Consider the following 13938-nt stretch of genomic DNA (forward strand, 5'->3'; position numbering starts at 1 on the left):
CTTCTTGCCCCCATGTGGCTCTGCAGACTTAGAGAGAAAGATGAATTAAGGTTGGGGACTTGTTGGGACAAATTAGATGAAAGAATTACTGGGATGTCGAGGTGGGGATATCCGGCCAGAAAATAGAAAACTCAGTCTAAAACTTGGAATAGAGCTTATAGTAGTTGAAGCCTTGGAGGTAGATGAGGTCACTAAAGTAGTGTGTGAAAACAGATCAATTAAATGGGTAGAAATCACATGAGTCGGAGTCTACTCTAACACCCTCAGACAAAGCCCATCATCCCCTCCCCTCAGGCTGCAAATATTCTCTCCTAGGGCACTCCCCACAGCCATCTCTCTCCTGCAGACCCTCTTGTTATCCTGGGAAGGGGATAGGGTCCTATGTGAGCCAACCTGGACAGCAGTGCATATGATCATATACAGTCTTCCATCACAACATCATCCTCAGGCCATCTCTCCCAGGCTCTGCTCCCGCCTCCCATCTTCTTTCCTGGGCATTGGGACTCCAGAATGTCTGTGCCAAAGGAGCACAGGTGTGTCTGCATCAAAGGGAGGAGGGCTGTCAAATTTTTTTAAGTAAAATTTTTTTTCTTATCTGCAGCGCCCAGCACAGAGGCCAGGCCCTATGCTGAGCAGTGCAGATTAAAAGAAAAAAAAAAAAAAAAAAAAGACAAATGTCTGTCCCTGCCCTCAAGGAACTCCCAGACTGAGGCAGAAACAGACACACGGGATGAACACTTCAGTGTGCTATGGTAAGGGCTGTAGAATGAGGAGCCACATGGAGGAGAGGGACCTAGCCCTGGGTGACAGAGGCAGACAGGCAGGGAGGCTGGTCAGTACTGGAGATGGCACTACCCGCTGTGGCCTGGTGCTCAGGGGGACAAAGCCCCACTGTGTTGTGCAGGGCTGGGTACCTCAAACCCCTGCCAGCCACATCACATCTCTCCTGTCCTTCTCTCTGCCCCTCAGGTTCAGGTGGGCCCCAGTCACAGATGCCTACTGGCAGATTCTCTTCTCCGTCCTCAAGGTCACCAGAAACCTAAAGGAGCTGGACCTAAGTGGAAACTCGCTGAGCCACTCTGCAGTGAAGAGTCTTTGTAAGACCCTGAGATGCCCTCGCTGCCTCCTGGAGACCCTGCGGTGAGTCTGGCCTGGGTTCTGTTCTGAAGCAGGGATGGGGAAGAGATCCAAGGCAGAAGCTGAGTCTAGGCTGAGGGATTTGTCTTTGTATTTATCAAATATTCATTGAGGCCCTCTCTGGCCAGGGTGACTTTAGTAAACAAACACAGATAGGATTTTTTGCTCATAAAAAAAAAAAAAATTCCTTCATGAAGTGAGGTTTGAGGGAGGTCTGAAGAATACAGAGGATTTAACTAAGCGAAGCAGGAAGAAAAAACTTCCAGGAAAAGGGAATAGCATGTACAAAGGCTCTGTGCAGAAGGCAGGAGGAGGGAGTCAAGAAATTGAAAGCAGGCCAGTGTGGCTGGAGGGCAGATAGCAAAGGGATGAGATAAGGCTACAGACACCAGCAGGAACCAGACTATGCAAGGCTTGTGCGCCATGTTGGATTTGGGTCTTTTCCTGATGGTGTGGAATTTTAAGCAGAAGGTTGACAAGATCAGTACATTTTCAAAACAGAAACTGGCTGCAACATGAAAAATGGATTGGAAGAGTGCAAAAGTAGAGGCTGGGAAACCAATTAGTAAGAAAATTGCAGTAGTCCCTGCAAAGATAGTGATAGCTTGGACTAAGGAAAATTATCGTACTTTTTGTAACAGACGGTCATAGCTTGGAGTATGGTATTGGCAATGGATGTGGAACAAAGTGGCTGTAAAAGTAAAATCAACTGGGCTCAGTAACGGATTGAATTTAGGAAAAAAAGGAAGAGGAAGATATCAAGGATGATTTTAGGTTTCTGACCAAAGCAACTCATGAGATAGTGGCATCTTCATTAAGATGGGGAATACTAAAAGAAAAGTGATTGGGGGGTGGAGTGTCATGAGTGTGATCTCGTGCTTGCTGGTTTCAAGATCCTTTCAAGGTATCCAACTGGACCTGCCAAATAGGTATCAAATAAAGCTCTATCCAAAGATAAGATTGCCCCATAAAACAAATCTCAACAAATTTGCAAGGACTGAAATCATACAAAGCATATTCTCTGACCATGATAAAATGAAAGTAGAAATCAACAATAGAAGGAAAGTTGATGAGTTCATAAATACACTGAAATTTAAAAACACACTCCTAAATAACCAAGGGTCAAAGAAGAAATCACAAAGGAAATTAGAAAATACTTTGAGAGGGATGAAAACAAAATCACAACATGCCAAAATGTATTGGATACAGCTAATGCAGTGCTTACAGGGAAATTTATAGTTATAAATGCCTCTATTTAAAACAAAAAAAAAAAGGAAAGATAGAGCCAGACATGATGACCCATGCCTGTAATCCCAAAGCTTTGGAAGGCCAAGGCAGGATGATTGCCTTAGGCCAGGAGTTTGAGACCAGCCTGGACAACATAGAGAGACTCTGTCTCTACAAAAACATAAAAAATTAGTTGAGAATGATGACCTGTGCCTGTTGTCATAACTACTTGGGAGGCTGAGACAGGAGGATCACTTGAGCCCAGGAATTCAACACTGCAGTGAGCTGTGATTATGCCACTGCACTTCAAGCTGGGCAACAGAGACAGACCTTATCTCTAAAAAAATTACTCAAATTTTTTTAATTAATGAAAAAAAGAAAAGATACCACTACACACTTGTCAGAATGGCCAAAATCCAAAACACTGACAACACCAAATGCTGGTTAGGATGTGGAACAACAGGAACTCTCATTCACTGCTGGTGGGAATGCAAAATGAGACAGCCCCTTTGGAATACAGTCTAGCAGTTTTCTACAAAACAAAATATACTTTTACCATAGGATCCAGCGATCACATTCCTTGATATTTACCAAAATGAGTTGAATACCTCTGTCCACACAAAAACCTGCACATGAATGTTTGTGGCAGCTTTGTTCATCATTGCCAAAACTTGGAAGCAAGCTGCCCTTCAGAAAGTGAATGGACTCATAAATTGTGGTACAAACAGAAAATGGATTGTTATTCAATGCTAAAAAGAAATAAGCTATCAAGCTACAAAAAGATATGGAGAAACTTTAAATGCATGTTGCTAAAAGAAGCCAATCTAAAAAGGCTACATGCTGTATGATTCCAACTATATGACATTCTGGAAGAGGCAAAAACAAGGAGATAGTAAAAAGATTAGTGGTTTCCAGGGCTTGGGGGAAGGGAGGAATTAATAGAGCACAGAAGAGTTTTAGGGCAGTGAAACTATTCTATATACTGTAATCGTTCATACATATTATTTTACAGCAATCAAAATCCATAGAATGTACACCACCAAGAGTGACCCCTAATGTGAACTATGGACTTTGGGTGATGATGTGTCCATGTCAGTTTATCAGTTGTAACAAATGTCACCACAATGTACTAGTGTGGTACAGCATGTCAGTAGTGGGAAAGATTGTATGAGGGATGCGGGGACAGGGACTATATGGGAACTCGCTGTACTTTTTGCTCAACTTTACTGTGAACCTAAAACTACTCTAAAAAATAAAGTCTATTGAAGAAGAAGCAGAGAAATCTCAAATCAGTAACCTAAACTTACACTTTAAGAATTTGTTTTCCTTAGGTCTTTCATGTTAGTAAAAAAAATTTTTTTTAAAAGCAAACAAAACCAAAAGCAAGCAGGGGGAAAGAAATAATAAAGACTAGAGTAGAGATAAATGAAACAGAGAATAGAAAACAATACAGAAAACCAATGAAACTAAAAGTTAGTTCTTTAAAAATACCAACAAAATTTGACACCTTTTAGCTAGACTAACTAAAATTAAAAGTAAGAAGATTCAGATTACTAAAATCAGAAATAAAAGATGGGGTATCACAATTGAACTTACAGAAATAAAAGGATTATAAGTGAATATTATGAAATGTTGTAAGCCAACAAATTAGATAGCCCAGATGAAATAGGCCAACTTCCAGAAAGACACAAATACCTAAACTGACTTAAGAAGAAATACAAAATCTTAATAGACTTATAACAATTACAGATATTGAATTAGTAAGTTAAAAAACTTTCTATGAAACAAAGCCCAGGCCCAGGTGGCTTTACCAGTGAATTCTACCAAATATTTAAAGAAGAATTAACACTTATCTTTTCAAACTCTTCCAAAAATAGCAGAAAAGAGAACATGTGCCAATTTGTTCTATGAGACCAATATTACCCTGATACCAAAATTAGACTAAGACAACCAAAAGCATCACAAGAGAAAAAAAAATCTACAGGCCAACATCCTTTATGAATATATATGCAAAATTACATAACAAAATACTGGCAACATATAAAAAGGATTGTAGACCATGACCAAATGGGATTTATCACAAGAATGCAAATTGGGTTTAACCTAGGAAAACTGATCAGTGTAATGCAAGATGTTAATAGAATAAAGAACACAAACCAATGATTATCTCAAAGACACAAAAAAAGCATTTGACAAAATCCAACACCTTTTCACATTGAAAACACTCAGCAAACTAGAAATAAAAGGGAACTTTATCAACCTGATAAAGTTGTTACCAGTGAAAAACCCACAGCTAACATTATACTTAATGGTGGATGACTGAGTGCTTTCCCCCTAAGATTAGGAATAAGACAAAGATGTCTGTTCTTGCCATTTCTATTCAACATTGTACTCAAGGTTCCATCCAGAGCAATTAAGCAAGAAAATGAAATTAATAGCTTCCAGATTGAAAAGAAAGTAATTAAACTATTATTTGCAGGTGACGTGACATTGTATGTAGAAAATCCTAAGGAATCTACAAATATTAAAATTAGGGCAAGGCATGGTGGCTCATGCCCTGTAATCCCAGCACTTTGGGAGGCTGAGGTGGGTGGATCGCTTGAGTTCTGGAGTTCAAGACCAGCCTGGGCAACATGGCAAAACCCTGTCTCTACCAAAACTACAAAAAATTAGCCGGGCATGGCGGCACACGCATACAGTCCCAGCTACTCAGGAGGCTGAGGTGGGAGAATCGCTTCAGCCCGGTAGGCAGAGGTAGCAGTGAGCTGAGATTGTGCCACTGCACTCCAACCTGGGTGACAAAGGGAGACCCTGTTGAAAAAGAAAAAAAAACGATTTCAGCAAGGTTTCAGGAAACATGACCAATATACAAAAATTAGTTGTACTGCTATACACTAGCAATGAACAATCCAAAAATTAAATTAGGAAAACAATAAATTTAACAAAAGAAAACTTGTACACAGGGAACTACAAAAAATGGTTGAAAGAAATTATGTAAGACCTAAACAAATGAAAAGATGTCCCGTGTTCATAGATTGGAAGACTTGATATTATTAAAATGACAATACCCCCAAAACTGATCTACAGATTCAACACAATCCCTAGCAGAATCCCAGCTGCCATTTTTGCAGAAATGGACAAGCTGATTCTAAAATTCACAGGCAAAAATAAGATTGCATGTCAAGCGTGGGGAACACCCCCACCCCAGTGTTTAATGGCCAAAGAAGAGCCAACAAACAAACCTGAGAAGGAGGGGCCACATAGATGAAAGGGACTCCAGGAGAGAGAGGTGTCATGGAACCCAACAGAGCAGAGGGTCTCAAGGAGGTCAGCAGGGGCTACTGCTGCTGGGAGGTCAAGTAAGATAAGGACTGAAATTTGTCCACTGGATTAGTGATAGGAAAGTCATGAATAACCTCAGCAGAAGTAGCTTATGTGGCATGGAGAGGCCAGAATGCAGACTGGAGTGGATTAAAGAGGGAGAAAGAGGTAAAAAATGAGACCACAAATACACTTTCTTCAAAGACTTTGATAGTGAAAAGGAGGAAGGCACTAAAGCAGAGGGGATGGTGGGCTGAGTAAATGTGTGTGTCTGTCCATCTGCTTACTTGCATTTAAGAAGGAAAAGATCTCAGCTTGAGAATCAGTGGAGGAGGAGTGATAAAAGACACAAGAAGGAGAAGGAATCAGGGTTAGCCAGAGGAATGTGATGGAAGGTCAGAGAGTAAGAAATTCAGGATACTGCCAATGAAAGATCATGGAATCTAAGCTACATTCCAAGGAAATTGAAGAAAAGAAAGTGATCAGAGATTGAGAGAAGGGGGATTGCAAGAAAGGAAAGCAATCAAGAGATTGTTCATTGAAAAGGAGTAACAGTGGGAGAAGCTGAGCAGGCAGAGTAAGGAGGCAAGCCCAGCCTCGTGCTGTGACTTTCTGTATCCATATGAGGCTGCTCTACCCACTCCTAAGACCTATCCAAGGAGAACCACCAGAGTCCAGTAAAAATGCTTTTGAGTAGGACTAAGGAATCCTGGTTCTACCTCAAACTTCACACCCCAGTAGGAAGACACCAATCTTCAATGTACTCTTTTACATTGGCATAGAATTTCACTATCTCAAACCCAAACACCTCCATATCCATTAATTCCTTGAGCCTTCCAAAAAACACCCTGCAAAAATGGCAGAGCAGGGACAATTATTTCCATTTTCCATATATAAAGAAATGGGCTGGGGAAGGACATTCCCTGGAGCCAGACACACAGAGGTTCAAATCTTGCCTCTAACAGTTACAGATTGAAAACTATGGGTAGGTTTCTTTAGCAAGTTTCAGTTTACTCATTAATAACATGGATTCACCATGTCTATTGCACAAGGTGGCTGCAAAGTCAAAGGAGATCATGTATGCTATGTACTTAGGACATATATGCTATGTACTTAGGGTCATGTATGCTATGTACTTAGGGTCATGTATGCTATGTACTTAGGGTCGTGTATGCTATGTACTTAGGGTCGTGTATGCTATGTACTTAGGGTCGTGTATGCTATGTACTTAGGGTCGTGTATGCTATGTACTTAGGGTCGTGTATGCTATGTACTTAGGGTCGTGTATGCTATGTACTTAGGGTCGTGTATGCTATGTACTTAGGGTCGTGTATGCTATGTACTTAGGGTCGTGTATGCTATGTACTTAGGGTCGTGTATGCTATGTACTTAGGGTCGTGTATGCTATGTACTTAGGGTCGTGTATGCTATGTACTTAGGGTCGTGTATGCTATGTACTTAGGGTCGTGTATGCTATGTACTTAGTGCCTAAGTTGTCCTAAGAGGCTCAGAGAAATTAATGACTTGCCAAATTCACATAGTTAGCAGTGGGAGAGCTGGACACAACTCAGTGAGGGCATGACCCAGTACCAACACCTACCTCCTCTGTCAGGAAAGCCGGGGCCTGATTAATTCTGGCTCTCTGGGGGTAGCACCATAAAAACAAAGAAAATCTGGATCAGGCAAATGTGAATATTTCCCAGAGTAAAAACGTCTCCATATGGAAGAGTGCACAGCCTTACACACGCTTGGATGCCAGACTACCCAAGACCCGCAAGCAAAGTCCTAACTATTGTATTTCTCTTTTTTTATTTACCTACATCTCCTCATTTCCTCCCCCTCCTCACCCCTGGTAACCACCATTTATTCTTTCTTTGTATGTATTTTACTTTTTTAATATTTCAACCACTAGTGAGACCATGTAGTGTTTTTCTTTCTATGTCTGGCTTATTTCACTTTTGGATTTATCTTGAAATACATTGAATAAGCTGGTGTCAGGAATTCTGGGGTTTTTTCACTAATGGCCTGGAAAATTGAGCACATTACGCAGACAAAGGAGAAATTGGTAGGAGTGGGGTTGGAGAGCTCAAAAAAGGAATGCCAGAAAGAGCAAGGTCAGGGGAAAGACCAGACAGAGGGTGTGGAATCAAAGACACATGAGGGTGGACCCTTGGCCTCCCCTGGGACAGAAGAGAAAGGACTATGTGATGACACAGGCAGCTGAGGACAGAGAGGTGGAGGGACATTGAGGGCTTTGGTTTCCACAGCAGCAGCATCCTTTAAGCACTAACCTTCTGCCAGGGGCTTCCCTAAGAACATGGCATACATGATCTCCTTGGATCTTTGCAGCCAGCTGGTACAATAGACATGGCAGATCCATGATATTGATGAGTGAACTGAAACTTGGTAAAGACATCTGCCATAGTCTTCAACTTGTAACTGACAGAGGCAAGATTTGAACCCATCTCTGTCTAGCCCCAAAGCCTGTGCCCTTCACCTGCCCACTGGGGTCACTGCTGCCCAGGGTCAGATGGCTTCAGCCTCCTCACAGAGGTCCAATACCAAGTGTCTTCATTGGGGCTTGGGAGTGGGTAGAATTGGAGGAGGGAAGTCCACACAGCACAGCTTGTAATGTAAGTTGTTGAAAAATGAATAAAGCCCCAAGAGAGGCACATTTGTTTATACTGAGATGAGTCCTGGGGGCAGGAACATGCCCAGTGAAAATGAGCTTGTCAACAAGCAGGAAATCAGATAAGCCAGGTGGGTAGAACCGACCACCCAGGGAGAGTGGGCTGGCAGGAGACAGCCATCTGGGAAGTAGGCCGTCAGCTGTGAGATGCCAGCCACAGGCAGTGAGCACAGAGCCACATCTGCCAGCTGCGTCTGGACTTTCTTGGGCCACACTGCACTCAGGGTTGGGAGCAGAGAAGGAAGACAGTGATTGTCCAGGGAGACATTACCAAGGGCCTGGCGCACTCCAAAATGCCAAGTGCTCTACAGTGCCACATACTGAGTCAGGTCGTGTGTGTGTGTGTGTGTGTGTGTGTGTGTGTGTGTCTCTGTGTCTGTGTGTGTGTCTGTGTGTGTGTGTGTGTCTAAGTGTGTGTGTCTCTGTGTGTGTCTGTGTGTGTGGGTGTGTGTGTCTGTGTGTCTGTGTGTAAGAGAGACGGGGGAATTGGGGTTTCACTCTGTCACCCAAGCAGGAGTGCAGTGGTGTGATCATGACTCAATGCAGCCTCAAACTCCTGGACACAAGCCATCCTCCCACCTCAACCTCTAAAAGTGCGGGGATTACAGGCAGGAGTCACCGCACCTTGCCAGGATGTGTGTTTAATACAGCTGACCTTAAATTCCTGGCTGGATAGGAAAGTCCAGAAGGAAGCCAGAGAAAAACAAAGGGGAAAAGTAGGTCTTATGAGAGCAAGGAAAGACAGAGATTTTTGGAGGGGATGGAGAGAGTGGTATTTGAGTCCAACCAGGAGAAGGATAACCAGGCCCCACCTTCAACCTCCTTCCTCCTCACACACAGTCGCTCCCATAATCATATCAGATGGCCCCTCCCGCAGTGCCTGCCAACCCTGCATCTGCCGCTCCAGACCCAAACACAACACCCTACTCTGAGATGTCCCAGAGGCTTCTGAAACTCAGCATATTCTTACCTAGACTCTCCTCCCTAACTAAAAACAAACTGTTCCTCCTCTCAGAACCAACTGCATCATTTTCAGGACCCAGTACAAAATGAAAATGCAGTGTCCTAGCTCAAAAGTCAGGATGAAAGTGCTGTTAAAGGTACTACAATACAGAGCTTTTTCTTTCTTCCATAGTTTCTCTCTCAACCTATCACAGGGTATTTTATTTGCTATTTAACGATGCATTCCCTTGGGCACTGGGACACTAGCAGTGTTTGTCCAGACCCTCAAAGGTGCTCGGAGGCCTCTCCACAGCTCAGCATGTGCACATGGCCCACCAGATGCAGACTGCCTCTCACATAAGTCACCAGACCCAGGCACCATGCCCCAGAGTGGGTAAAATGTCAAGCCAGACATCGCTCCTTCCCATGGGCCACCACCCCAGCCTAAAGCAGATGGGAGACCCTCCAGGGTATTGCCAGGATGCATTAGGTATCTAGATCAGTGGTGGGGGAGATTTGCCCCCACCAAATCACCAAATGTGCCATGATGCCACCAGCCCACATCAAGAAAGGCTGCCACCTGCCCTACCCCAAGATGCCCCACCCCAACGTACCCATGCCTGATCCAGGCCCCCACCAGAGATAAAGGGTGGCAATAATCACTGGGCTAAGGTTGAGTGGGGGCCCCACAACACTCAAATGCAGGATGACCAAGAACTGTTTCCCCCAGAGGAAGGGAGGGAGGTGGCAGGAGATGGCATCACCTATGAGCTGAGGCTCTATGGTCCCATCAGACTTCACCTACAAAACACAAATTTAAAGACAAAATTATTAAGAAATTCAAGATGGCCACCACAGAGCAGGAAGGAAGGAGAAAGAAAGGAAAGAAAAAGAAAGGAAGGAAAGAAAGAAAAGAAAAAACGAAAGAGGAAGAGAGGGAGGGAAAGAAGGAGGGAAGGAAAGGAAAAAGGGAAGGGCAAAATTCCTCCTCAAGGAGCTTACATTCTAGTTGGGAGGGAGGACAAGAAGCCAAATAACTAGGTAAAATATATTGTGAGTGACAAGCTATCGAGAAAAGTAAAGCAGAAAGGAGCAGGGAGTCTGGGGGTGGGTGTGCAATTTAAGTGGAGAGATGAGGCAAGATGTCACCAAAGCGACTTCCTTCTGAGCAAAGACCTGACACAAGCGGAGGAGCAAACCATGAGATGTCAGCACCAGAAGATTGTTCCGGGCAGAAGCAGCAGCAGAAGCAGGAGGTGCAGAGGCTTTAGGTGGAACTGTGCCTGGGGTGTAGAAGGAAGAGAGAGAAGGGCAGTGAGGATGGAGCTAAAAGAGATTAGAGATGAGGACAGAGATGATGAGGATCCAGGTCCCTAGGGCCCTGTAGACCAGGAAAAGGTAATGTGGGAAAACATTGGAGGGTTTTAATCAAAAAGGATCAAAAAACTATTATGTGTTTCTATGTCTATCCCCAAGTACCCTGTGCATTTCTGGGGCCTGGGAGGGTTTTCCAGACCTCTGCCTGGCCCACAGGCCTGGCGCATAGTAGGTGATTAATGGTTGCTTATGGGTGTTTGTTGAATCAACAGGTGAGTAACCTCAAGACCATGGGTGTGTGTCTTCCACAGGTTGGCTGGCTGTGGCCTCACAGCTCAGGACTGCAAGGACATTGCCTCTGGGCTGAGAGCCAACCAGACCCTGACCGAGCTGGACCTGAGCTTCAATGTGCTCAGGGATGCTGGAGCCAAACGCCTTTGCCAGACACTGAGATGGCCGAGCTGCAAGCTACAGCGACTGCAGTAATTGTTCTTGGTGGGCAGGGGGAGGTGGAGGGAACTGCCTGCCACCATGAGGCAGGCGGAGGGTAAGAGCAGAGAGAAGATGAGACCTGCTTTGTGGGAGTGGGAGGAGCCTACAGGATCTCAGCCAGGCAGTAGAGGCTCAGGAGGAAGCTCATCCACCCTTGGACAGAGGGAGGGGGCCTCCAGCCTCCAAATACAGCAAGAGAAGCCAAGTCGAGTCAAGGGACATGAATGCAAGGTGGGGACGGGGCAGAATTTGTGGCCATTTTCACAGACTACCAGAGAGGATGATGATAATAGTGCCCACTTGATAGAGCAATGAGGATTGCAGCAGTGATTTCCTATTCCTCTCCTGTTCCCACCAGCTGTGATCTGCCTCGTAACAGGTCCTCTTACTTGGCATGGGGCTCTGCCATAGAGAGCTGAAATCACTGGTGTCCACTTAATTCAATTTTCTATCTCATCCGAGGGGACAGAGCCATCCCCCCTCTACCATGTAGAAACAAGTCTGGGCGCGGTGGCTCACGCCTGTCATCCCAGCATTTTGGGATGTCAAGGCAGGCAGATCACTTGAGGTCAGGAGTTCGAGACCAGCCTGGCCAACATGGTGAAACCTTGTCTCTACTAAAAATATAAAAAATAGCCAGGCGTGATGGTGGACACCTGTAATCCCAGTTACTCAGGGAGCCTGAGGCAGGAGAATCGCTTGAACACAGAAGGTGGGCGTTGCAGTGAGCTGAAATCACATCATTACACTCCAGCCTGGGCGACAGAGCGAGACTCCTTCTCAAAAAAGAAAAGAAACAAGAGTGCATAGTTCCCTCTCCCTGGTCCTGCTGGGCCTCCTCCCTTGATGCACAAAGTTATACACACCCCTCTGCACACCCGCTCAGGGGGCTGCCTTCGGGGTATGCTTTTGTTTCTGCCCAAGCCCTGAAAGATCCTTGTTTACACCTTGCGAGATCCTTGTTCACACATCACACGTCCCTTCCTTCTTCCCAAGGCCAAACCTCTCCCCTTCCCAGGGCCATTGCCTGCTTCCCCATTCAGTAATCCTGGTCAGAGTTGATGGAAAGGGGAGACAACTGGGATCCCCTCCTAATATCAGGGGTCAGCGATCCCTGGTCAGCTAAGAACTCAGTAACACTTGTTAGATTTAATCCTCGCTACATCTACAGAAGACAAGATTGGGTCTCAGAGAGATTCATTATTTTCCCAAGGCCACGTGGCCAGGAAGTAGCTGCACCAGGATTTGAAGCCAGGTCTGACCTCAAAGCCTGGTTTTCCATTTTCCCAGTCCCCTCTCTTAGCGAAGGCCCTGTAACGCTTTGTGACATTTACGAGCTTGGACTGCGGCTGGGTCTGAGCAGACCCAGCTGGGAGAGCCAACAGTTCTAGAAGCAGGGCTGAGACTGCAAGAGCAGAGGATCCCCAGACAGGGGATCCCCCAGAGAGAGCCTACATATATACAACATACAGCAGGTACATAGCCCTTTTCTGGCATAAATGGTAGCACAGCACAAACTCTGCCCTGCACTTTGCTTTATCAGTTAAAATATATCTTGGAGATGGTCCCACATCAGTACATACAAAGTCACGTCATTCTTTTTAATCACAACATGGAATTTTCACTACATGGACTTACCATCATTTTTTTATCCATCACCTATTATGAGCAGCCAGATGTCTCCAGTGTTTGCTGTAAACAGGGCAGCAGTTAACATCCCCCAATGCGTCCTGAGACCCAGCATATTATCTGTAGCTTAACTTCCGAAAAATAGAACTGCTGGGAAAAGGATATGTTGCTAATTTTGCCCTCTAAAAAGGCCCTACTGGCCAGGCACGGTGGCTCATGCCTGTAATCCCAGCACTTTGGGAGACCTGGGACACAGAGCGAGACCTCGTCTCAAAAGAAAAAGGAAAGAGAAAACAGACCCAGGTGTACAAGTGGGACATTGAGTAAGTTACTCATCAATGGGGACAGAATGAGGGGACAGGATCAGGTGAATCACACAGGATTCAGAAAGGGTGGGTGCCGGCATCCTGAGGGGTTCTGTGGCTGCAAAAGGAAAGTGAAAATCTCTCAGGTTACTGCAAGCCAGGAAAGTTTGTATCTTCTCTGCTTGTCATCCCAGACCCTCAAAAGGCCACAGATGCTAGGAAGGAATATCAGACCCTAGTTACCCGGAAGAGCGAGGCCTCAGGACAATGACCTGGGCTGGTGTGTGTCTTTCCTGCAGGCTGGTCAGCTGTGGCCTCACGTCTGGCTGCTGCCAGGACCTGGCCTCCATGCTCAGCACCAGCTCCAGCCTGATGGGGCTAGACCTGCAGCAGAACAACCTGGGTGACGCTGGCGTGCGACTGCTCTGTGAGGGGCTCAGGCATCCTGCCTGCCAACTCACAAGCCTGGGGTAAGGCCCTGTGGGTCCTTTCTGGGCAGAGGGCAGGGAAGAGGGTTGGGGGGGTGTCGGACAGTGAATGGAAAAAGGACTGATAAATGCATAATCAACGCAAGTTTCTTACCAGCTCTACCACTTATACTGTGTGACTTGGACAAGTCACCGAATTCTCTGGGACTCTGTTTCTTCATCTGTGGAATGGGAGTATCATACCCACCTCATGGATTGTAATGAAATAAAATGTATATAAAAACAAGCACAGGCGGGCGTGGTGGCTCACGCCTGTAATCCCAACACTGGGAGGCCGAGGTGGGTGGATCACTTGAGGTCAGGAGTTTGAGACCAGCCTGGCCAACATGGTGAAACCCCATCTCTACTAAAAATACAAAAATTAGTCGGGCATGGTGGTGTGTGCCTGTAA

The 13938-nt window shown here is 45.3% G+C and overlaps 1 protein-coding gene across 3 annotated transcripts in view; it reads left to right on the forward strand.

The window, feature by feature from the left end:
• The window catches only part of NLRP1 (NLR family pyrin domain containing 1), a 75137-nt gene that overhangs the window by 20677 nt on the left and 40522 nt on the right, over nucleotides 1-13938 (forward strand). For all 3 annotated transcript variants that reach the window (XM_030799384.1, XM_030799382.1, XM_030799383.1), the window contains 3 exons: nucleotides 970-1140; nucleotides 10945-11115; nucleotides 13359-13529. In XM_030799384.1, the coding sequence (XP_030655244.1) occupies nucleotides 970-1140; nucleotides 10945-11115; nucleotides 13359-13529 (513 nt within the window). The remainder of the gene's footprint in view (nucleotides 1-969; nucleotides 1141-10944; nucleotides 11116-13358; nucleotides 13530-13938) is intronic.

The sequence above is a fragment of the Nomascus leucogenys genome, chromosome 19, assembly GCF_006542625.1.
Source record: "Nomascus leucogenys isolate Asia chromosome 19, Asia_NLE_v1, whole genome shotgun sequence".
Taxonomy (NCBI): Eukaryota; Metazoa; Chordata; class Mammalia; order Primates; family Hylobatidae; genus Nomascus; species Nomascus leucogenys.